The following is a 22,678-nucleotide window of genomic DNA, read 5'->3' as shown; positions in this document are numbered from 1 at the left end:
GGACTGAGGGCTGGGCGAAGGAGCGCCTCCATTTCCCTGACTTCACCTTGTATGGCCGACAGATCGATGGCGCCATTGAACGCGTGGCGCATTACACTGTACTACAAGGACGCTTGGTTGAGATCCTTTGGCACGGATGAACAGTTGCCTTATGTACACTCTAGGTTTCCGAGACACATCAAGTATTTATCTGGCTAGCACAAGCTCCTGCTGAAAGCATCGTCCTCGACTCGGACTCGAGTGCTCCCATGAGGCGCCAACGCCACTAACTTAGGATGTTCCACTTTCCCTTGACGCCAACCAACAAGGTGATTCAACGCGGTTGCACTGTACAAAAGGCTACTATGAGGAAAGACTAGACATGTATACGTTGTCGACCGCGTCTGCGACCACACACTGCTCGTAGTGTAGCTACTGCTCGTTGGTGTTGTGAATGCTCTTGCAAAGGAAATTGTACATATCGCTTGCTTTTCACTGCACGGTGGTGGACTCTTGAGGCAAAGTCGACGGACGGCGGCGATACGGCTGGACCGTTGTGGATGTGCTTTATGAGTAGCGCAGGCTGGAATACATGTCTAATGATCACGGTGCTCAACCGCTTATCCAGGGTCAATATAACCTTCCTCGACTCTCCTGGACCACCCCAACGATATAATTTTTTTTGGCGTCGGTTTACAGAGGACCAACACCAACACGACGAAGCGTCCAGGAGGCGTCCTCGGAGAATCGAATGAACTCGCTGCCGAGTTGATCCGGTCGTGCAGCACGTTGCGACGCTTGTATCTCGTCCTTGTCGCTGCAATAGGATTCTTATTGCTGCCAGTTCTTGCACGCTGCTCCCCGGTGCTGCTGCGCTGGGACTCGACCGGATCAGATAGAGGCATGACACACGCCCGCGGCTACTCTAAGTCGAACGCGCTGACGCAGTACGTACCCTAGCGCCATGGCTATACTACGACGACACGCATCGTGTGCGTGTGCACGGACTCACTGCGAGTTGCATTTCTGTTCCGCGTTGAAAAAGGCGGCTTGACATTGCACTTGCGCATCCACTGTTTGCTACATACACTGTATCCAAACCAGAGTTCGAGCTCGTTCCTCACTTTGCGACGACTGCCAACTGCAACGGCGACGACTGCTGCGGCTTGCAGGAGACGCGGTGCATCTCGTCTGCGCTCGCACGTCGAGTATCTCGCGCTGCCCGGGACGTGACCGCGGTCGCGCCACTGCAATCGGGCGACGAGACCGGCTCTTTGTCCCACGCGTACGCGCCTTTATCCCAGCGCCGTGACGGCCCGATTGTAATGGCCCAGTGGCCGACATGCCAACCAACACGACGACGAGCTACGTCTCGCTCCGCGATGGCGCGGCGCCGAGCGGCAGCTCCAACGGTGCGTCGCACTGTATGCCGTGCCGGCTCACGCATCTTCTGTAGGCATCTACATGGCCATTGGCATCGGCGTCGGGTGCGCAGTCGTGCTCATCGTGCTCTCGTGGTACTTTTGCTGCCATCGGCCGTCCAAGCAGTCGTCGACGGCGGTGCTGACAGCGCGCGACGACTACTCGATGTACAAGGAGGAGTCGCTGCCCGCGTGCGACGCCTTGGACACGGCGCCGTCGACCTTGTACGTCCGCAACAGCGAGTGCGACCTCGGACCGCTCCTTCCATTCCGCATTTCCACCAAAGACGTCGAGTGCTGGCACGTGCTCGCAAGCGGCTCGACGGGCGAAGTCTACCTGGGCGAGTACCGCCATAGTACGGTCGCGATCAAGCAGCTCTACGACGGCCAAGCGAATGCGACCGATGTCCAGCATTTTGTGGACGAAATTGTGACCATGTCGAGGTATGTACACTATTGTCTTTTGAGTCGAAAGGAGCTAGTTACTAGATTTGACCATCCGCGCATCGTGTCGCTGGTTGGCGTCGTGTGGCAAGCACCACCGGCCGCCTTGCGCTTGCAGTGCGTCATGGAGTACATGGACCAAGGCAACCTCCAAGACTACTGCAGCAACTCGAACGACGCGAGCTTTCCGTACCGCCTCAAGGCGCGGGTTGCGCTTCACATTGCCAATGCGCTCGCCTACATCCACGCGATCCCGATCGTCCATCGCGACCTCAAGTCCAAGAACGTCCTTGTCGACGGCAAGAAAGGCGCCAAGATCACCGACTTTGCGTCGGCCAAAGCCATGCGTGAGAACGCGGCGACCATGACGCAGGGCATTGGCACCTTTCGCTGGCTCGCGCCCGAAGTGCTCATGGAGTCGCGCTACTCGGCGCCCGCCGACGTCTACTCGCTCGGCGTCCTCCTCGCGGAAATGTCCATGTACAAGCGCCCGTACAGCGACATGTTGGACGACCACGGCAAGCCGCTCAGCGAAGTCAAGATCCTCCAACAAATCACGTCGTCGGGTTTACGCCCGTCGTTTGCAACCAACGCGCCAGCGTGGTATCGCGAGTGGGCGATGATGTGCATGGCGACCGAGCCGAGTGACCGTCCAACGGCCGCCGACTTGGCCAATCGCATCCAAGCGTTCCTAGGCTTACCGCGTACGACGCGCTAATTGTGTCGTGTACTAATACGCGCTATTTTTGTGGACGCCGTCGGGACATATGGTTAGGGTAGGACTAGGGTTACCACGATGCGTTATCGGGTAATCTCGCTCGCACTCGTTCGCTGTTGGGGCCTCCACGTCGAGAGGTGCGTATGTATAGGACATGGAAGACTGTGCGGCTGGCGGAGATCTTGAGCACGCACTAGTCCGATGCAATCAATCTATACATGGGCTCATTGCCGCCGCCAAAACTTTGCCTGTAGAAAAACGGCGGCTTAATCGTTCGTCGAGTGTGTAGTCGAACTAAAGTCACAAATGTACTATCTCGACGAGAGCTCCTACTAACGAATGCCAAGGGTCCATAACCTGTTGATTGCCCTTGCTAATGCGCGCTTGCGAGAGACTGTGGCGGTCAATTTAAATCCAAATGCCAGACATTAAAATACATGCCAGCAATATTATCTGAATATTTGTATGCAACATTCTACGATTATTTTAATATTCGTTTTTTATGACACTCGGTCGCATTTTGGCCAATCATCGATGACCCCAGATATTGCACCGAGCGATGGCGAAGGACAAGCTCTCAGCGGCGCCGCTGGATGCGTACCGGAAGGAGCAGAAGAAGAAGGAGAAGAAGGCGGTCAAGGACCGGCGCGAGCACGTCAAGCAGACGACGGGCGACAACGTCGACATTGGCGCGCTCACAGAGAAGGTACGGCCACATGCCATGCCATGCCACAACCCAACGCGTGCTAGCTCCGCAAGCTCGAGCGCGACGAAGAGAACGATCGCCTCGATGGCGCCGGGCGTAAGCGCAAGCAAGAAGTACACAATACATTTGGCATGCACCTCTCATGGCGCGCGTAGCTAGAAGAGACGATCCGGCAAGCCAAGAAGAAAAAGGCGGATGTACGCGCCCAGCTCTCTTGACGATCGACGATCCTCATACGCAAAGCCATGTAGCTCGAAGCCGAGGCCAAGGCGCGCGAAGCAGCGCTGCCCAAGGTAGGCCAAGAGCACTGTGGTAGTTGGCATGATGCATGCTGAGTAGTCCAAGAAGGAGCTCGATGCGAGAAACAAGGAGCTCTACAAGAACCCCGAGCAGTCGATCCACTACCACCCGATCTTTAATCCGTACGGCGTCGCGCCGCCAGGTTACAGCGGCAGTGGCAACCACCCGTTCACAAGTACGTCGTTCTCGTCAGCGTTCCTCATGCGGATGCCCTCTTTCTGACGGTAGATGCGGCCATGCGCAACAACATTGCTGGACAGGTACGAGCGTGTCCGTGGATCGAACCTCATGGCGCTCGACATAGCCGTCGCTGCCACTGGCACCGCGCCCGCGCATGAAGATCAAGAACCGCCCGCCGCTCCCGAAGGGCCCCCCACCCTTTCGTCCCCCGCCGCCTCCGCCGTCGGCGGGCATGGCCCCCCCACCGGTACCCTCCTGTCGCCTCGCTTGCGGGCTAATAACGTTGCGACATATTAGATGGTCGCACCAGTGATGATGCCGCCCCACCCGCCGGTGGGCATCCTGCCGCCACCGCCACCGCCGCCACTTCCAACCCCGGGCTCGTTTGACATCATTCCTCCGCCGCCTGTGGCCGCCCCGCCAATGGCTGCACCGGGTACGGGAGCTGCAGTACAGGTCTGGCCTTATCGTGTTTGTGCTAGCGCCGCCGCAGCGCCCACCGCCGCCGCCGCCCGCACCAGGTACAGCAAGGACGCGCGCCCATAGCGGTATGCTCATATGACATAGCGATGCGCTACAACGAGGACGACGAGGACGAGCTCCGTGTACGATCGCTGGTGCCAGCTGCGCTTCGTGTCCAACGAGTCACCAAGCCCAAGCCCCCGAGTGGCGCGCGGCCGCCGCCGCCACCGCCAACGACAACAGGTCTCTCGTTCGCACCTGTGCCGCTCCCGACTCCGGCCGCGCCTCCTGCAACCAGTGAGCTCAACGCGTTTCTCGCCGAGATGAAGGACTTGGGTGCGATTTAATATAGTCTCTACTGCCTGGTCGTGATATTGGCTCGTTCTGTCCACGCGGTATATTAGACCAAACGAAATGTCTTTGCAGCTGGCGACAGACTGTCTTCTATAACCGTCGGTCCACGGCAAGCTTACCACCCAAGGTTCTATCGTCATACCTTTGAGGCTGCCTCGAATCGGTCGATGGATAGAAATGTAGATAATTGCATTTGTCGAGCTCCTACTAGTACGAAAGCACATGAGCTACACGGCGGCAGCTTCGGCGTTGACGTCGGCAGCGGGCGGGCGCTTGGTCGTTCTGCGGTCCACGCATGCAAGGACGCATATCATGAGAACGAGCGCGGCCATGGCTGCGACGACTACGTAGCGAACGACCGAGCTGTTGAACGTCCCGTGGTTGGTACTCTCGGCCGGCGTAAAGCTGCAGAGACAAGTCGCGTCCAAACTCGTTGGCCAACATGCGCCGGCAAACTTGGTGCCGTCGCTGCGCCGGGCGCTGGTCGGACAGCAGCAAGGGTCGGCCGTCGTCGGCGTCGGACACGCTTGCATTTTGGAAGTGGCGCCGGCAAAGTACTTTTTGGAGCAAAAGTCCGCGTCGGTCGCACAGGCGCTGCAGGCGCTGGCATTGAACATTGCTGGCGGCGCCGTGTACGGCTCGGCGTGCGACGACGCATCAAAGAGCGTGATGGCGAGCACCGCGGTGAGGCCAAAGAGGGCTAAGATACAGAGCGTGCGGAGGCGGTCGCGGCACTTGGCATGCGGTGCGTGGTGCTGTTCGGTCTCTGTTGTCATGCTAGCGAGCGAGCACAGTGCTGGTGCGTAGTGGGTCGGACCGCGCACGTTGGACAATGACTCCGAGGTCCCGGAATTTTTGTGTGCGGGATCGGTCAAATTGCACTGCACCGATTCATATGCCCGCTGGCTCGTGCCAGGATTCTTTCGGTTGCCAAAATTTGCAATTTTCTACGAGCGAGCGAAGAGCCAACAAGAACGCGTGTCGTCGTCGACCGATCGAAGAGCCAACGCGTGTCGTCGACCTCGTACGTTGAGCAGTTGGATCGTATTGGCAATCAGCAGGCAAATCATACAACGACTTGCAACTCCTCTTGTACCGTACAGCCGCCCATCCTGGTGGAATGCGATCATCAACCGGAATGACAGCACTTGCTGATGTCGCGTTCTCTAGAAGCATCCGACATATTTGACCCCATCATGGAAGTCAAATATGAAAGTTCCGTGGCTTGGCCCAACTTTTTATGCGGAAAATTAATCAAGTAAAACGTCCGGACGATAGATAGCACTTCATGGGGACCCCAAAATCGCACTTCACTGGACACGTTTCGCGCGCTGCGATTGGCTTAGACGTTGCGTTTCATTGGCCAAATGGCTTGATATATAGCCAATGAGTTATCCAGAAAATACGAATTCATCCCCTGGGATACTGGTGCACCAAAAACGTTCCTACCAGAATTAACCCTTGCTTGAATGGACCACACAGAGTATTGTTAGAAATGCTCGTAACAAGGGGTGCTCTCTGCATTGCCCACGGTCGTTCGAATGCTCATCCCACCGGCATTCTCTTCCGGCAAAAATAGTTGGTGTCTTATTGGTTAAAACTCATCCATGACGTGGCACGCTCCAAGGTGGTCTCCGTGGTCAGCGGTCGTGTATGTGTGGACGCGCGCATGCAATGTGGCTTAGTACAACTCGCACCTGTATCAACTTTGGTGATTCCTTTTGTCGGCACGATTGCGTTGTTGTGATTCTCAGTTCTAGTCGCGCCACGGCAACGTTAGGATAGCGTGCAGCAATCGTAGTTGCACCTTGAATTATCCAGTGTACTACTAGTACATGTTTACAGAATACATTTTACATTTTGTTCCATACGACACAAGTCTCTGCTTCTTGCGCCTGCGTCGGACTCTACCGGTTCCGACGTGCCTTGCCTTGGCTCGCGACGAGTTTGACGTGGCCACACCACCACCCGTAGCCCTGAAACAAGGTATTCGACACTCTACTACCTCTATTGATTGTTTCTATTTACTACACTGCGCTTGACGCGACGACCGCCGCGTCCTTTGCTGTCGGCGCAAGCTTCTCGCGCTTGTCCATGGCCCGGTGAAAGCACGGAAGGAGGCAGCACCACGCCGAGAGCAAGATCAAGCAGATCACGCCAAAGCTGATTGCATAGTTGTACAGTGCTCGGTACGACGCTGCATCGCCCTCCGACGTCCGGTCAAACTGACAGTCGCACGTGGTCGCACGGCGCGACGGGCACGACCCGACAAACCCGACGCGGTCATGCGCGATGGTCGGGCAGCAGCAGTAGGGAGCGCCGACTGCCACAGGGCAGTACTGCATTGCATACGCCACCTCTGGGAAAAACGACGGGGGGCAGCGCGGCGCATCGACAGTGATGACGCTGCCGTTCTTGGTCGTTTCAGCCCCGCACGCCTTGCACTGCGTTGCGTTGTACGCAAAAGAGGGAGCGTGGTAGCGCGTGCTCGCAGCGCTGTTGTTGTAGAGCGCGAGACCGACAAACGTGCCAATGAATGCCAGTACAATCAGCAGAATGACGTGGCGACACGTCGCGTGGCGGTCCTTGGTCTGCGCCGCCACTTGGAGCGCCTCCATGTCGGGAACGGCATCTCGAATCGGGCGGAGCTTGGGCAAGGCCGTCGTGGTGGTGGTGGTGTCGTTGGTGGACATGGTGGTGGTGGCGTGCAGCGAAATGACAAATGACAAATGGACGAGCAGGTGGAGCTTGCAACGAGCTACCATCGAGTGGTGTCGGAAGGGTCGCCGTGCTGGGTTGTACCAGTGGATTCAATAGACTGAGATTGTGGCGACACCAGATGGTACACACCCACAACGTCCATGCTAGTACGCACGGCGACGTCGGACGTTGGATCATCTACAATGTTGGTGGCACCACGAAGAGCTAGAAGACCCACACGATGCAAGCGTTCCTGGCCAAAGAATGCCCTCCTTGCTCCTTGCAGCTCGAGGCGCGACCATACTATATTCGGCCTTGCGCTCTGCATACGCCTCGCGCAAGAAACCCCTCTGACACGCTTACCCAGCTCCGAGTGGCCCAGAGTGTACACGATGCCGACGTCGACGTGGCACCCATGAAAGAACTGACGTCTTACTTTTTTCTAACAAATTCACATGGATATTGGTCGCGATTAAATCCGGGCAACCGGATCGCTCGTCACCCAAGGTATGAGTTGTCACTGCACCAATCGATAGACACCGATGCCTTGGTCGACACGACCCTTTTGGTTTCGATAGTCGGAAGCAGACGTAGTGCTCGTGGCTGTGCAATTGCGCTACGTTTGCAGTGTAGTAGGAAGTGGATTTTTGGTTCACCAAGACCGCTCGTTTCTCAACGATGTCGCGCCAGATAATGCTACTTGAGATCTATACGACGGACCTACTTGCAGAGCTATACGAGGTCCAATACATCGTCTCAACGAGGCGGCCGCGTGCCCTTGGGCTTTCCTAAATGCTCGAGTTCTGGCGAGCATGGGGTGAGTGGCGCGAATATCCGGATATTATCCGGATACGACATTTCGGCTTTTCGACCTCGTCCAAAATCGAATAAATCAACGCAATGCCTCTATGATCTCCTCTTATTTGCACTGGTTTGCGATCGGTTTTTCTCTTTGTTTCTCGACAAGTGTCATCGCATTGTCGCGATTGACAAAGTTTGTTGGACCTTGATAGCTCGAAAGGAAACAAAAATGTCGAAAAATCATTACGATTCCGCAACTTATTGGCGGTTTGATTGAGAGCACGGTACGAGCGGGTTCCACCACGCGCCGAGAATGAGTAGGACGATGCCGAGGCCGCTGGCCACGCCCAAGCCAAATAAAAGGATGAGCTCTGACGCGCTGTCGTTGATATTGCGGCCCTTGCCAAGTGCTGCGAGGTACTTGCCGGTGCAAATAATAACCAGATAACCCGAGACGACGAGGCCAGTGAGGCCAACGAGGCACATTGCCGTGCTGAGCGCCGTGAGATGACTCGTTTTGTTGTTGGAGTTGCCGTGCTGCATCCCGACAAACGTGTGGGCAACGTAAAGTTTGAAAATGATTTGTTCGAGTTTTGACGCCACAGACTCCTTCTTCCTTGAACACACGCACACGTTGTCACTGCCGTCTTGTTGGCACTGGATATTTGGTATTCTTGAATGGATTGTATGGATTCGCGGAGTGGATATGGCGCAGCGTTCTATTGGATTTTTAAAATTCTATTGGATTTATTTGTACAAAACCACGTTCAGCGGTCCGGTCGCCGCCTGCGACGACCTTCGACAGGCACCCATGGGTGCTGCATGGACGTCGGTGGTCCTTCTTTGCCGATCGTTCGTTCTCAGGTCGTTCTCTTGTTCTCGTGGTACGAGCCTGGCGTTCGTAGCCCTAACCCCACCCTACCCCTACACCATTTTCGCCTGGATTCAAGATCCACTCAAACAGCCCAACGATGATGGGACCAACGACAGGCGACGGACCACGTAAGGTCATTTCACAAGCAGACGCGACGCGCAAATGCCGACAAAGTACGTCACGACGACTGCGTCCGAATTTGATTCCGAGGCCATCTCCGAGGCAATGCCCGACCCCTTCAAGCACAGACGTCGCACGCTGCTCTCCGCCGCCACGATGCTTCTCCTTGGGTTGGCTGCGATAGCGGTTGCGCTCTCCGAGGCGTCGACATACGAAGCAAGCGGCTACGGTCTCGCGCTGGCTTTGCAGTATGTTGGGCTGATTGCGCTCTTTGTCGGCGGTGCCAGCCTCGTGCTTTTGCTCTTTTGGTGGACCTACCTCGTGCCGAGCTGTGGTCCATTTTTCCATCGAGATCATCACCACGATGCCTACGCTGTGGCCTAATCTCCCTTGCTATATAAATGTCATCGAACTGTTGTTAACTGTTAGTCGGCTCTGCGAGCGACACGATTTGCGGCTGATCAGCAGTTTTGTTCTGAAGTCTAGTTTCGAGATGCAGATATCACTAGAAACCGAAATGTAGTACTAGTACATGAGCTACTATGTTTGACTTGAGCTCTTTTGTTGGATGATGCTGTGGGTTTCCGAGTGCGTGGAGAATCTTCCATGTTGTGGTCGCTGACAAAGCGGTCCCGAGCAATAGCGCGCCACCACTACACCATAATAAAGGCAACCCTTGCTTGCATGCATGGGCTACGTAGCAAGACGTACTCATAGTGACAGAGCAGCTTCGGGGTACGCCTAGCACGACGATTCGCTCTAAAGCACTCGAGCTATTGTGCTTGTTGAGAATGCACGACGTCGAGTCCATGGAGTCCCAATGATTACCCTAACCCTAACATCCAGAGTCGAGGGTGACACGCTATCGTCGACAGCACTGCTGGCGGCCACAACAACATGTAGCGCACCAAACGATGTACGATAGAAAAAAATATATTGCTAAATGCCCAACTAGTCGTCGCGGTTCTTCTTGCTCTTGACCTTCTTGACAACGGTATTGGCCGAGACCTTGGCGACGTCGTGGCCAAAGAGTTTCGAGACTTCGAGACCGGACGTGAACGCCGAGTTGAACATGACGCGCTGCTGGAAGAGCGAGAGGAAGGGCATAAACATCGCGATAAACAAGATCGGGCCAAACACGATCCAGCCGACCGCGCGGTCAAACCCGCGCGCGATCGCGGCCACGACCACATGGCTGCTCTTGAGGCGCACAATCATGACTTGATCAAACCAGTAGACAGCAATGAGCAAGATGAGCGTCATCTCGACCAAGTCGCGGAACGAGAGGTACACGAGCGACCCGAGCAGCACCGCAAACACAAACGCCGAGATGCGAAACTTCATCTTGCGCAGCTTCTTTTGCTTCATTTGGCTCTTCTTGGCATACCGGCTCGCGCAGTACCCGACGAGCGCAAAGAGCAAGAGGACAACGACAAACCCGCCGAGGATCATGTGCGGCGTGAAGTACTCGATCGTGTTCTTGGCCGTGTGCTTGACGGGCACGAGCTTCTTGACGTCCGTGTAGAAGAGGCGGTACATGAGCTGGAGGTAGAGCCCGACCGCGACAAAGAAAAAGCGCGCCTTGCGAGCAAACTGCACAAAGCGCGCGACGGCCGACGAGTGCTCCAAATACTCGAGCTCGGCTGTCCACCAGCCAAACCACGAGTCGCTCGAGTCGTTCTTGGTCTCGAGCCAGTTTTGCCAGTCGTTGTAGTCGTCAATGAGCTTGTCCCACTCGAGGCCGCTCGGGTTGAAGAAGAACGGCGCCCAGAGCCACGTCGCCGCCACGATCCAGAGCGAAAAACTCATGATCGCGTAGCTCTGGTTGGTCGGGAGCACGCAGTCTTGGTAGTGGTTGGCATAACAGCGCGCGTTCCAGTCCGCGACCGGCGGCTTGACACCATTGTAGAACCCACGGTCGAGCGTCCAGTCGCAGTTGCACCATGAAAACGTCCCGTAGGCCGCAAACAGAACCAGCAAAAAGACTAGCTCGACGCCGCGGTAGAAGTGGCTAAACGCATAGAACCGAAAGAGCTCGGCAAACTTCTCGTGCTTGATCGTAAAGCCACGGCCGGTCGCGCGGTACTTGGCGCCCCCGTGGATGAGCGTCCGGTCAAAAAAGTGCATGCGGTTGCCCATTTGGAACGTGAAGAAGAGCGGCCCGAGCGTAAAGACGTTCCAGAGGAGGTAGCTAATGCCGTGTCGAAAGCCGCGCTCGACGCCGACGACGGCCAGCACCGGCACGACCAGCAAGAAGCCAAACTGCAGCGCCCACGACGCGTTGAGCGAGTCCGAGATGCCCATGCGGCCGGCTTGGAGGTAGAACGCATCGAGGCCCGAGAGCGCAAAGTAGATCTTGCCGTAGATAAAGAAGTAGATGCCAAAGACCGTCATCGTCTGCGTAAAGTACCAGCCGAGGTTGCCGTAAAACCACGAGTTGAGCCGCCAGAAATCGAGCCGGTTGGCCATGCGCATCACGTCGCGTGAGATGACGCTCTCGCCGGCACCAGACGAGAGCTTGGCTTCAAACTGCGCGAGCTGCTGCATGCCGACATCACGGCCCTTGCCCACTTGAATAAACTCCTCGTGCGAGACGCGGCCGCCGCGGAGCGTCGTGTTGAAACCTGCAAAGATATCTTCCGAGAGGTTGATGCCCTTGGAGGCCTTGGCCGTGCCGCCGGTCGTCATGACAAACATCTTGTCAAAGATATCGGGGTGGCCATAGTGCTGGCGGACGTGGAAGAGCGCTAGCATGCGCTGGCCTTGCGAGACAAACGAAAGCTCCTGGATCTGCATGAACGACGCGAGGTTCGAGACGCCGCCCGTAAAGACATACTCGCGGAAGCCAATGATCGTGAGCGGGTGCTTCTTGTGCTCCTTGCGGTCGACGGTCGCGAGGAGGTTGGGCATCTTGAGGCACTCTTCGAGGTACCCGTCTTGGTTCATATCAATGCACTGGAGCATCTCGCCGCGCGTAAAGATGATGGCGTGGTTCTGGTTCTCGGGCTTGCCTTCGCCGACGATCGGGTTGCCGGGGAGCTCGACGCGGTACACTTCAATGATCTTGTCCAAAACACCGCGGATGAGCACCGAAAAGAACTTGGGCGGGCCGTCCTTGACCTTCTTCGGGCCATCAACGTACGCAACCCGCAAGCCCGGGTGCTTGAGCAAGAGAAACTCAATGTCGGCCGCTTGCTGGCGCTGCTCGTCCTTCTGCTTGCCGTAGAGCTGGCACGAGCACACATATGAAAACTTGAGCGCGACCATGTCGTCGAGGCGGAGGCACCGGTTGCAGCGACAGCCCGTCAAGTGCATCGGCTCATTCTGGCCAATCTCGAGCCAGTACAAGAACCGGATCGCTTCCGCATTGTACATCATGCCCCGCACGGTGCGCGCGAGCGTCTGCCCGCGGTACGACGCCCAGAGCTGGACTTCTTCCGGGCATTTTTTGAGCGCTTCGTTCATGTCCTTGCAGTTGACGCGCTCGACAAAGTTGTCCCACTCGTGCGGGTAAATCGTCTGCAGGTAGTAGAGCAGCTTGATGCAGTCGTCGTTGGCCGCCGTGAGGTCCTTGACCGAGTACAAGACGATCTCGTTGAGGAACGGCGTCGAAATCGAAAACGACCGCATCGTCCGCATCGGCTTGGCCTCGGGCATCTCCATAAAGAGCGAGTTGGCAAAGAAGCGGAGGCGGCGCTGGCCCTCCTCGGCGCGCGGCTCGGCGTCAAAGTTGTCGACTGTCAGTAGCTGGTACGCACGCGACACAATGTCCATGGCCACCGGGTCTTGCACGAGCGCGAGCAGCTGCCGGTGCGCGTACGTTTGCTTGTCGCCGGGGAAGAAGAACGAGTTGGGCTTGAGCGGCGTCTCGGACAGAATCTTGAGCAGCCGGTCTTGCTTGGAGAGGAGTCCCTTGAGCGAGGCCAGCACCGCCTCGACATTGTCAATCACATGGTACAGCGCGCGTTGAAACTTGATGCTGGCGTCGTTGGCCGTGACTGGCACTTCTAGAATCGACTTCATGAGCTCGGCGGCCGCGGCCCGGCAGCTGTAGAGGCCGCTGAGGTGCAGGCCCTTCATGACGCCGTTGGTCGTGACGCACTCTTCCATAAACGCAAAGCAGTCGTCCAGCTCCTTGTGCTCGCGCCCGAGGAGGAGCCGCGTCACTTGGGTCGCAAACTTGTAGCTGCCGCAGATCGACTGGAGGCGCAGGTCGTCCTTGACGAGCCGCTTCTTCATCGCCGACTCAATCTTTTGCAAAATCGAGCCCTTCTTCTTGTCGGCCTTGAGCTTCTCGTACACTGCGTAGCACTCGGTGATAATGTCGAGCGACTCGTCGAGCTTGCCGGCCGTCAAAAAGGCTGGTAAGTACAAGCGGCGGTTGGCTGACCCGACGTCGGCCGAGTCGATGAGGTAGCTCAAGACGTTGAGTTCGCGGTTGCTGAGCACGTCGGCGTCGCGCATCGACGTGAGACACCGGTTCCACGCCATGGCAAAGGGAATCGTACGCTCAAACTCGGCGCCCGAGACGCCCGTGATCGAGTCGATGCTCGAGTGGCCGCTCTGGCTCTGCGAGAGCGCGTGGGGCGACGCGACCGCGTGGTACCCGTCGTGTTCGAGGAGCGACGAAAACCCTTGCGCATGGATCGTCAGCGGCTGCGCACCCTCCGAGTACGAGACGCGCTCAAAGCGGCGCTCGGGCGGGCGGTCGTCGGGCTTGCGCGCCTTCTTTTGCTTCTTCTTGGGCGCCTTGTGCTCAATCAAGTTGGCCACCATCTTTTTGTTGAAGACTTTGGGGATCGACTGGAACGCCATGCGCAAAATGCGGAACGACCGGAGCTCGCCAATGCGCAAGTTGAAGCCGTGCACCGACCCGACAACGACCGAGAGCAGCAGATACAGAATCTGCGCGTCGTACAAGATGACCATGATGGCCGGGACCCACAGAAAAAAAATGTACAGCCCATTGTAGATCGGCAGCTGCAGCATAAAGTGCGACACGAGCAAGTACTCGTCCTGCTTGGTAAACCAAATGAAGAGCGACGTCTCGACCAGCGTCTTGACCATGACTTGGTACTCAAACGTGAGCTTCCCAAGGTACAGGACGACCCAAAAGCACGTGTAGCGGCAGTACGCGCCGCAGGGCACGGGCAGCGACCGCCCGATAAAGCCAACACCGACGCTCGAAAAGAGCCGACCCGAGAGCTCACATACAAACACCCAAGCGACGAGCGCGGCCCCGCCCATCATGATGAGCGCACCGTCGTCGGTACGGTCAGCACCCTTGAACTTGATGAGCGCCTTGCCCAGCGTCGGCAGCACCTCGGGCAGCTTGAGGATCTCGAGCGTACACGCGTCGCAGTTGAGCTTGCCATTGCCCGCCTTGTTGAGGATGTTGAGTGCTGCCTTGCTATAGTCCGGAATGCATTTTCTGTTGTCGTACGTGCCGCTCTTGAGCTTGGTCTCGTCGCCGTCGTAGTAGTCGATGGTCCCGGTGCTGTTGAAGCACGTTGCAAGTACCTCGCGGTAGCAGCTGCAGCGGCCCGTGCTCTTTGCCACACAGTCTTCGAACGGAATGTCGGCCAAGAGCTCGGCAAAGTCGCGTGGGATCTTGGTGAGTGAGCTGCCCACATCAAAGTTGCGGACGCCGAGACATGTGACGAGCTTGCCGACGTTGCACTCCTTGTCGACGAACGCATCCGACGTCAATGGCGCGTTGACCGCTTCCCGGTCGCTCGTGCCTTGGTAGCGGTACACCTTGTTGAGAATCTTCATGTCGGGGTTGACGCTGCTGCCGTACATGATGGCCGAGTCGGGGCACACGAGAATCATGTTGATCGCAAAGCCAATCGTGGCAAACATGAGCGCGAGGTTGAAGAAGAAGATGCGCCGGAACGAGAGCAGCGCGCGGAGCCAGCTGCGGCGCTCCATAAACGTCTTCTTGACGAGCGTCGAGCTGCCCTTCTTGTTGGTCTTGGCGCACGCGTCGCCGATCGTGTACGCATTGTACTTGAGGCACTTTTTGGTCCAGAAAAACTCGTTGAAATCGTCGTAATTGCGAATCTCCGTGTGCGGCGCGCGCGCGCCCTTGACCGTCTTCTTGTCCGTCTCGTTGCGCAGCGAGGCGTACATGGGCCGGATCACCGATGCGAGGTAGTCGCCGGCCTCCTTGCCACTGCCACGGCCCACGTCCTTGGCCAGCGAGTGGTACCAAAAGCAGAGCAGCTCGGGCGTTTGGCGAAAGTTGCCGGCCTCGCCCCAGAGGAGAAAGAAGAGCACAATGTCGCGGAGCGGGTCGGCAAAGACGGGCTTGGTGCCGAGGTACTTGGCCCACTTCTTGTAGTTGTCAAAGAGCTTGGCGTGGAACGCCTTGAGGACGGCGCCGACGACCGCGGCTTCTTGCGCCGGGTCGTCGCTGCGCTTCTCGCTGCGCTCGACGAGGTTGGTCAACAGCAGCAGGAGGTGCTCGCGCTGGTTGGCCACGTTGGCGTCCTGGAAGCCAAGCGCCCGCTGGCACACCTCGAACGGATCGTTGTTGCTATCGAAAGTGCAATCTCAGAAAGGCCAACAAAGGCAAGGCAACGTACGAGGCAAAGACGCGGGCAATTGGGTGGTACATGCGCGGCAGGTCGTCCATGTCGAGGATGTTGTACTTGATCGCGAGCTTGCGCGCACTGGCCGTCGCCGGCACCTTGGCGCGCTGCGCCTTGATCATGTTGACGTAGCGCGTCATCTTGGCGTTGAGCCGCGCGGCCGCCTCGAGGTCCTCGGCGGTCTTGAACGGCAAATTGAGCGCGCGCTCAAACACGTCAATGACCTGCGTAAAGTGGCGGTCCGCGGCCTCGACGTCGCCCGCGTTCTGAAAGCTGACGGCCGCGTTCACGAGACCCATGCCTTCCTCGTACCATTGCTGCTGCGTCCGAAGCAGGTGCTGCGCCGGCGGCGCGCCACTTGCCTGTCGCCGCATGCTGCGTCAAAGGAAGCGACAAACCGAGTGTGTGGGCTGGTCGCCGGTCGCCATTCGCCCCATCTGGTCGCCGACTCAGAATCCACACAAGCCTAGGGTTCCGAGTTCCATGGTCAACGACCGTCACAACGATATGACGACGACGATGACGACAAGTCCGCGGGTCGCCATACTGACATCACTGTCTATGCAGAAGACGAGCCCCGCCCGCGCCATCAAGAGCGAGCGAGGCGGCCATGGCCATGGCGGCGACGAAGAAGCGCATGGAACGGCCGCACCGACCATCTGTTTGGCCGCCAAAAGTTTGCGTTCCTACCAAGTGTTCCCACCACGGTCGTTGGACGACGATGGGGATGGTGGCGCTGACGCAAGCCGACCGCGAGGCTGATGGCTGCTGCTTGATGGGTCGTGTCGTGGCGCGCGAGACCACGTCGTTGACGCCAACGTGGTTGAGCAACCTAATGTTAGTAGCCTAAGGGTCCATGGGTTGACAGAGAAGCGCGTGGGACTGGCGATGCGACGACAGCATTACGGACTTGCATATGGCTGGCACCTCGTCCGGCGAGACTCGCTCGCTCGACTTTGCGGAGGATCGCAACTTGCTGTACGGCTGAACGCCAAACGGCAAACTCGGCGCTGTGGCTTGAGTCCTTGGGCTGCTTGAGACTCTACGCCGAGGGCGCTGCGGGAGTAGAGAGCTTGGTGGCGCTGGGCGAGCGCGTTACTCGCCCTGCCACCCACATGCGCAGACAGAGCTACACTCGATCGATATAGCGGCGTATCGCCGTTTAATTGGGACCTTAGGAGTTACTGGCATTGCTCTATTGAGACTTTATATCCTTTGAAATCGAATACTGGGCATGCCGATCAAATATCAAGGGCGTGCTTTGGCATTCTATTGCGTCGCGGCGCACCAGGCCGCGCGGTCGGCGCAGCGCCAGCCACCCATGCCGTCGCCGCCAGAGGCGCTTCATGCTACATGGAGGCGGAATGTCCGCATCGTCCTAGCGCCGTCCGCTAGCACGCTCTCACATAGCAACACGTAACCCATTTGCTCATTGCGCGCCGTTGCCGACTCTGCGTCGGTAACTCCGCAGCATCAGCTTGCGGCGTAGGCAACTGTGGTGTTTCCAGGCGGCGCCACGCTGAAGTTGGCACAATTGTATGACATGAATGGATTGTTTATACAATGCTACGGAGTTGGTACTTGCTGCCGCACGCCGGGCACGATTGGCAACGTCGATGAGATGCGAGTAGGAAGTGAACGGGCACCAGACGTGGACGTCGCAGCCGCCAAAGAGAAAGGCGCCGGGGTCTGGAACCGAGCCAAGGCTCAAGGACGCATCGGGCAGCGTGTACTTCCACGATGGCCACTTGCTGCGTCGAGAGGATCTTTAGGGCGCGGACCGTACGAAGACGGCAGGGTGCCCTCTCGCTCCTTCTACGAGCGCATCCTCGACCATTCTACACATAGCACGTAAGAGATAGTGCATCGAAAGTGAGAGTAAGACGTACGACGGTATCGCGCCGGGCGCGTCTGCTTGAGTAGTCGCTTGCGCTTGCGGCTGCTGCACTTGCGACGCGTCGTCCCCACTAGTCGCTTGCGCTTGCGGAAGCTGCACTTGTGGCGTGTTGTCGCCTTGTCTGTGGATTATGTTCCTAGGCATGCCATTGGCGCAAGTCGAGAGATAGCTGGCGACGTACTTGTACTTGGCCGGGTTGAGCTTAGTCGCAAAGTAGTGCGGGGTTGCGGCAATCCAAGCACACGTCCTGGTCATTCGGGTAGACGAGGCGCATCCGACGCTCCTTCTTGGACGGGTGCACGGTACCGGGCGGGAGATAGCTTCTTGGGTGCACGAGCACGGCCCATTGCGGACCGATACCTGGTGGCCTTGTGAGCGGCCTTGACGGGCCTTGTAAAAATCCTTCATTTTGTCCAATCAGAGCCGGCGCATCTGGCTTTTCCGGCAGCGTTGTTGCTTATCCGGCCCCGTTCTGATTGGACAAGCACACTACTGGAGCCAGTGATATGACGTAATCAAGCTACCACGATTGCGTAATCCGGGGAGAGCCCGTGGCGCTGGCGCTGGAATAAAATGATGATAAAATAGGATCCAGGATTTTTTCCCTCTCTTTTTCTATGCGGCGCGCCAGTAAATTCAACACTCCCGCACTACTGGCGAATTGCCGATATAGCTAGTACCATGGACAGTCCAGTGAAGACGACGACGTGCACATGACGGAGCCTCCAGTGCTGGGAGCCGCTTGCGATCGCTAGAGAGCTCGTCAGGACGCGTTCACAAGACATTGGGTGGAAACACTGGAATCGATCCAGTGTATGTGTCAAACGCTGCCATGAAATCTAGCGTGGATTGGCTAAAAAGAGATATAATTGCTGCGATATGCACCAATCCGATAGGTGCAATTGGCAATGCGGATGCGGATTGGCTAAAAATCATCCCAGTGCGAGGATGAGCGATTCGGACGAAGGCAGCGCGAGCGGGTCCGAGGCCGCGGCGCCGTCGCCCGCGTTCGCCGTCTACTACGAGGGCGTCGTTCGGCGCAAAGCCGGCCAAAAGACCTTGTACGACTTTTGCACCACAGCGTGCCACGTCACGCTGACCCGATAGGAAGCCATGCCGGCTGCAAGTCCTCGCTGGCGGCCTGCTCGCCGACGTGGAGCGAGACCGGATGTACCGCATTTTGCACGTGCACGAGTGGCTCATTGACAAGAAGCTCAAGGGCGTCGACGCCGAGAACGTCGGGCTGCGTGTCGACTGCCAGCGCGAGGTGCGTGGGAGCGGGTCCGACGACGACGACGGCAAGGCCGGGAAGGTCACGACGCTATGGCTGGTGCTGGCAAAGGAAGCCGACCGCCGGCAATGGAAGCTCTTCTTGCTCGCATCGCTGTATCCCGAGAGCAAGGAGGCGAGTCAGGCGCTGCAGTACCTCGAGCAGGTCGCGCAGCAGGAAAAGGTACGGGCTTTCACTCCAACGACTCGCGACGACGTTGCTCTGCGTAGATTCGCCAAGCCGAGGTCGAGCGCCGCGCGCGCATTGCGACAGAGCAGCAAGAGCACGAAGAGCTGCAGCGCTCCAAGAGCCTTCGCCTCAAAGCTAGTACGTCGCTCGTCCGCTCGCTGAGTTGACGCGGCGCCTTGTAGAGAAGAAGGCCAAAGAAAAGGCTGCCAGAGGCCCCAAGGTACTCCACCAACAACGCCCAACGACGGCTTCACGTATGCGGATATGCACAGAGCGACTGGAAGGCGTACGAAGCCGAAGACGGTCAAGTCTACTACTTCAACGCGGTACGACCTGCCTCGTCCTACGAAGGGGTCGCATGGCGCTCATGATGGACGGTACTACTAGCGCACCGGGGAGAGTAGATGGGACAACCCCGAAGTACCGGTGCCAGTCGTCGTTGCCTCGCTTGCTGTCACCGCTTCGCCGGGCCTCGACCGCCGTCGGTCGTCCAAGAAGAAGCCCAACGAGTCAGCATCGCGCCCGACACCCGATGACGCACCTGTCGTCATGAGCGACGACGAGCCGACCGCGGTCGTTGCCGTCGAGCCACAGCCGGTACAACGACACCTTGCTGTCGACCTAACGCTCTGCAGGAAGCCGCCACCAAACCACCGTCGACCAAGAAGCTTCGGTTCGAAGATGAAACCAGCGAGGACGATGCGCCAACGAAGAAGACGATGGCGTCGACCCTTGAGAAGCTCCTTGGGTACGTCGCATCGCTCCTCTGCCGCCGTGAGGACACGCTCTGCGTAGCGCGGGGCCGCAGCCCATCAATCGGTCGCCCAGTGCGAACGACGACGTTGTTGACACCGCCGTCGACGCGACCGAAGCGGTGGACCCGACGCTCTCGACAGCCGAACGCCTTCGGGTACCACCGACTGGGTGTTTGTTGTTGTCTTGATATATTGAAACTACGTAGCTCAAGCGCCAGCAACGACAAGGCAGTCTGTTTGCGATGGAAGAGGACGATACCGACGCCTTTCTGCGGGAGCTCGAGCTCAAGAAGCAGGCGCAAGCCGCCTCAACGGCCAACAACAAGGACGCGGACAAGGACGCGGACAAGGACGCGGACAAGGACGCGGATCCCTTTTCATTTCCCATGGACGAGTGGGGCGACGTCGAAGCCCAAGTGCTGCAAGAAGCTGCTGCGGTGACCCACACAAGCAACGACGTAGCTCCTACGCCGCCAGTAGCACGACCACGATTCGATGTATGAGATACAAGCACTGCGTAGGTCGATGAGGTTCACGAGCCGGTCGGCGCCAAACGAGCCAATCCAGCAAAAAAAGCGAAAAAAAGCAAAAAAGCCGAAAAGAGCAAGGCGCCCGTCCCGCCGTCGCAGCCAGCGCCACCGGTCGCATCTGTACTGGTACGTCCGTCCCACGCCGCTACCGCCAATGCGCTATGCTCTCTAGCCGCTGCAAAAGCCACGCAAGAAAATGATTCCCAAAAAAATCCAAAAAATGAAGTCGAAAAAAGCCGTGCTCGAAGCGTCGACGTCGTCGAGCGACGAGCCGCTTGCGGTGCGCGACGCGTCGTGTCGACACTCACAAGACGGCATATGAATAGGCACCGGTGGCAACCACCAAGCGCAGCCGGTCGACCAAACCGACCAAGAAAGTCAACGTCCTCGACGACAGCAGCAGTCCAAACGAGGTACGACGCTTTCAACTGCAGCGATAGATCATTGGCGCGAGGCTAGGCTGTCGCCGCGACAACACCCGTTGTCGACCACGTAAGAACCACTTATCTAGATGGCGCCACCCACCCACTCGATGTCTAGGTCGTGCCAGACGCGCCACCGTCGTCGTCCCTCTTGCCCAACAGTGTAGGATGCCTTGGTCTCGACGAGACAGTCGTGACGCGCTCTGCGTAGCCCGAAGCGTGGTCGGAGCACACGGCACCGGACGGGCGCACGTACTACTACAACGCAGTCACGGAGAAAAGCGTATGGATCAAGCCCGCCGAGCTCACACCGGTGCAAGCGCCGCCGTCCCCGCGCGCCGACCCGCCGCCGTCCCAGCGTACGTCCTTGTTGTTTCAAAAGTATCAATGCATCGAGTGCCGACATAGACACGGCGATTGTCGCGTTCGATGTCAAATCTGCGCGTCCCGTGACCGAGCTGCTGCCGCCACAGGTCGACACGCAAGACCTCTCGATCTGCCCGCACTGCAAGGCCGGGCCGCCCACGCAGCGGTAGCATCCTACACAAGCATGCGACATGTCTTGATCAGGGCTAGGTGTCTCGAGTGCGCGACCATCTTTTGTGACGCGTGCGTGGTCGCGCAGCACGAGCGGTATGGTACCCTGCTCAACCATACGCTGGCGCTCGTGTCGGGTAGGAATATGCACACTATTGTCGTATGCGGAGAAGACAATATGACGTCATAGTGCCGTTTTGCCAGTGCTGCGAGTCGGCGAGCGCGACGCAGGAGTGTCTCGAGTGCGTCCAGCGGCACCTCTGTGACGCGTGCGCGTCCTTTGTGCACCGCAAGCCGCCCAAACATACGCACACGCGCCGTCCGATCCTCCAGTACGTCAGCTCCTTGCTACGCATGTTGGTGTATCGCGGCGGTGTAGCCCGCCGACGACACCCGTCCGACCGTCGACGCCCGTGCCGTCACCGCCCGTGCCGTCGCCAATGACGCCGTTTCCAGGGGGCTATGCGATGCAAGCGCCAGGCTTTCCGAATATGCCACCGGTGGTCATGATGATGATGCCGCCCATGATGATGATGCCACCGCAAGGCGGCTACGGCATGTTTGGTGGCATGCCGGGACCGATGCCGGGACCGATGGTAGGTCCCGAAGCGCCGCCGTCGGTGTACGGACCGGCTCCGGCCAAGCAAGAGCCGACGACACTGCCGCGGTGTGCGACATGCGCTGGCTGGGGCGTCGACCTCGTGCAGGACAGCGGACGGTATGACCTCGTCGCTCCTCTGTTCAGCACTCCAGGGTTGAGTAGGTGCCGCCACTGCGAGCGGCTCGGTGGTGCCAGGGCACCGACGGCCACACCGACGTCGACACCGGCATCGGCACCGAGTGGCCCCACCAACGTGGTGTTTGAGCCCAAGACGGACCTCGGCGACGTCGAGTGGGACGACGACTCGTCCGACGGGTGGGCGTCCGACTAGTCAGTGCCAACATAACACGTACACATTGTCATGTGTTACTCGCCATCGACGATCCCAAAGTGGGCTATACAACTTTGCGAGACGCTTGCCACCAAGTGGGGTGATGGGAGGAAGCAGCAGCGATATCGAACGGGTTCTCGCCTAGCGTAGTGGTAGCCTTGACTCCCACTGTGGCGCCAACTGAGACTGGCGTGCACGCTGACGCAGGTTCCACCCGTCGATCGAACGCGTGACCAACGTCGAGGCGCGCGAGACCACGCGCGCCTCTGTGCAGCCACACGTATACATTGCACGGACGCCTTGACTGCCAGTAAGGAGATTGTGCTGAAATGAGTTATTACCATAGGAAGATTGTGTTGGCTGTCGTCGTTGCGAGCGTCGTAGTAGCCACGAACGCACCCGAAGACGTCAGCTCCTTCTCCGCCGCCGAGATGCAGAGGACTCGGCGAACATGGCCGATTGAAGACAATATCGTCCACGCTTTTGTAATGCTA

The 22,678-nt window shown here is 58.1% G+C and overlaps 7 protein-coding genes across 7 annotated transcripts; 4 read left to right on the top strand and 3 right to left on the bottom strand.

The window, feature by feature from the left end:
• The first annotated feature begins 1,010 nt into the window (after nt 1–1,010).
• SDRG_14828 (TKL protein kinase) lies at nt 1,011–2,667 on the top strand. The gene is made up of 3 exons (XM_008620984.1): nt 1,011–1,391; nt 1,436–1,844; nt 1,890–2,667. Exons 1-3 carry the CDS (start codon nt 1,322–1,324, stop codon nt 2,560–2,562), a joined length of 1,152 nt encoding a protein of 383 aa, XP_008619206.1. The 5' UTR covers nt 1,011–1,321; the 3' UTR covers nt 2,563–2,667.
• A 434-nt stretch (nt 2,668–3,101) lies between these two features.
• Nucleotides 3,102–4,582, top strand: SDRG_14827 (hypothetical protein). The gene is made up of 10 exons (XM_008620983.1): nt 3,102–3,268; nt 3,313–3,381; nt 3,424–3,465; nt 3,520–3,561; nt 3,608–3,743; nt 3,797–3,828; nt 3,873–3,995; nt 4,046–4,184; nt 4,231–4,269; nt 4,316–4,582. Exons 1-10 carry the CDS (start codon nt 3,122–3,124, stop codon nt 4,555–4,557), a joined length of 1,011 nt encoding a protein of 336 aa, XP_008619205.1. The 5' UTR covers nt 3,102–3,121; the 3' UTR covers nt 4,558–4,582.
• On the bottom strand, nt 4,524–5,429 carry SDRG_14826 (hypothetical protein). Its single transcript, XM_008620982.1, has one exon. The coding sequence runs from the start codon at nt 5,338–5,340 to the stop codon at nt 4,792–4,794; it is 549 nt and encodes a 182-aa protein (XP_008619204.1). The 5' UTR covers nt 5,341–5,429; the 3' UTR covers nt 4,524–4,791.
• A 1,162-nt stretch (nt 5,430–6,591) lies between these two features.
• On the bottom strand, nt 6,592–7,257 carry SDRG_14825 (hypothetical protein; the record flags this gene model as incomplete). The annotated part of the gene is made up of 1 exon (XM_008620981.1): nt 6,592–7,257. One exon carries the CDS (start codon nt 7,255–7,257, stop codon nt 6,592–6,594), a length of 666 nt encoding a protein of 221 aa, XP_008619203.1.
• A 1,844-nt stretch (nt 7,258–9,101) lies between these two features.
• SDRG_14824 (hypothetical protein) lies at nt 9,102–9,443 on the top strand (the record flags this gene model as incomplete). Its single annotated transcript, XM_008620980.1, has 2 exons — nt 9,102–9,189; nt 9,244–9,443. The coding sequence occupies 2 exons, from the start codon at nt 9,102–9,104 to the stop codon at nt 9,441–9,443; spliced, it is 288 nt and encodes a 95-aa protein (XP_008619202.1).
• Nucleotides 9,444–9,974: 531 nt separating this feature from the next.
• SDRG_14823 (hypothetical protein) lies at nt 9,975–16,162 on the bottom strand. The gene is made up of 2 exons (XM_008620979.1): nt 15,647–16,162; nt 9,975–15,597 (listed from the first exon to the last, which is right to left on the bottom strand). The coding sequence occupies exons 1-2, from the start codon at nt 16,024–16,026 to the stop codon at nt 10,011–10,013; spliced, it is 5,967 nt and encodes a 1,988-aa protein (XP_008619201.1). The 5' UTR covers nt 16,027–16,162; the 3' UTR covers nt 9,975–10,010.
• A 2,323-nt stretch (nt 16,163–18,485) lies between these two features.
• On the top strand, nt 18,486–22,241 carry SDRG_14822 (hypothetical protein). Its single transcript, XM_008620978.1, has 20 exons — nt 18,486–18,610; nt 18,657–19,002; nt 19,050–19,146; nt 19,191–19,228; nt 19,281–19,334; nt 19,396–19,605; nt 19,644–19,756; nt 19,804–19,918; nt 19,970–20,239; nt 20,285–20,419; nt 20,466–20,573; nt 20,620–20,706; nt 20,753–20,785; nt 20,834–20,878; nt 20,927–21,074; nt 21,124–21,247; nt 21,292–21,389; nt 21,443–21,584; nt 21,632–21,970; nt 22,016–22,241. The coding sequence occupies exons 1-20, from the start codon at nt 18,498–18,500 to the stop codon at nt 22,182–22,184; spliced, it is 2,784 nt and encodes a 927-aa protein (XP_008619200.1). The 5' UTR covers nt 18,486–18,497; the 3' UTR covers nt 22,185–22,241.
• The last annotated feature ends 437 nt before the right edge of the window (nt 22,242–22,678 follow it).

Source organism: Saprolegnia diclina (genome assembly GCF_000281045.1).
Source record: "Saprolegnia diclina VS20 unplaced genomic scaffold supercont1.78, whole genome shotgun sequence".
NCBI classification, from domain to species: Eukaryota; Oomycota; class Saprolegniomycetes; order Saprolegniales; family Saprolegniaceae; genus Saprolegnia; species Saprolegnia diclina.
The sequence above is the reverse complement of the archived record's forward strand: the minus strand, read 5'-3'. Positions and strand labels throughout refer to the sequence as shown.

Excerpts from the sequence above, each read along its gene's own strand:
- SDRG_14828 (XM_008620984.1), top strand. The coding sequence starts at position 1,322 with ATGCCAACCAACACGACGACGAGCTACGTCTCGCTCCGCGATGGCGCG. Across the intron at positions 1,392-1,435 it reads GCCGAGCGGCAGCTCCAACG|GCATCTACATGGCCATTGGC; the intron begins GTGCGTCGCACT and ends CATCTTCTGTAG. Across the intron at positions 1,845-1,889 it reads GAAATTGTGACCATGTCGAG|ATTTGACCATCCGCGCATCG; the intron begins GTATGTACACTA and ends GCTAGTTACTAG.
- SDRG_14826 (XM_008620982.1), bottom strand. The coding sequence starts at position 5,340 with ATGACAACAGAGACCGAACAGCACCACGCACCGCATGCCAAGTGCCGC.
- SDRG_14827 (XM_008620983.1), top strand. The coding sequence starts at position 3,122 with ATGGCGAAGGACAAGCTCTCAGCGGCGCCGCTGGATGCGTACCGGAAG. Across the intron at positions 3,562-3,607 it reads GCGAAGCAGCGCTGCCCAAG|TCCAAGAAGGAGCTCGATGC; the intron begins GTAGGCCAAGAG and ends CATGCTGAGTAG. Across the intron at positions 4,270-4,315 it reads GCCGCCGCCGCCCGCACCAG|CGATGCGCTACAACGAGGAC; the intron begins GTACAGCAAGGA and ends CATATGACATAG.
- SDRG_14823 (XM_008620979.1), bottom strand. The coding sequence starts at position 16,026 with ATGCGGCGACAGGCAAGTGGCGCGCCGCCGGCGCAGCACCTGCTTCGG. Across the intron at positions 15,598-15,646 it reads ATTGCCCGCGTCTTTGCCTC|CAACAACGATCCGTTCGAGG; the intron begins GTACGTTGCCTT and ends CACTTTCGATAG.
- SDRG_14822 (XM_008620978.1), top strand. The coding sequence starts at position 18,498 with ATGAGCGATTCGGACGAAGGCAGCGCGAGCGGGTCCGAGGCCGCGGCG. Across the intron at positions 18,611-18,656 it reads AAAGCCGGCCAAAAGACCTT|GAAGCCATGCCGGCTGCAAG; the intron begins GTACGACTTTTG and ends CTGACCCGATAG. Across the intron at positions 19,757-19,803 it reads ACCCTTGAGAAGCTCCTTGG|CGCGGGGCCGCAGCCCATCA; the intron begins GTACGTCGCATC and ends CGCTCTGCGTAG.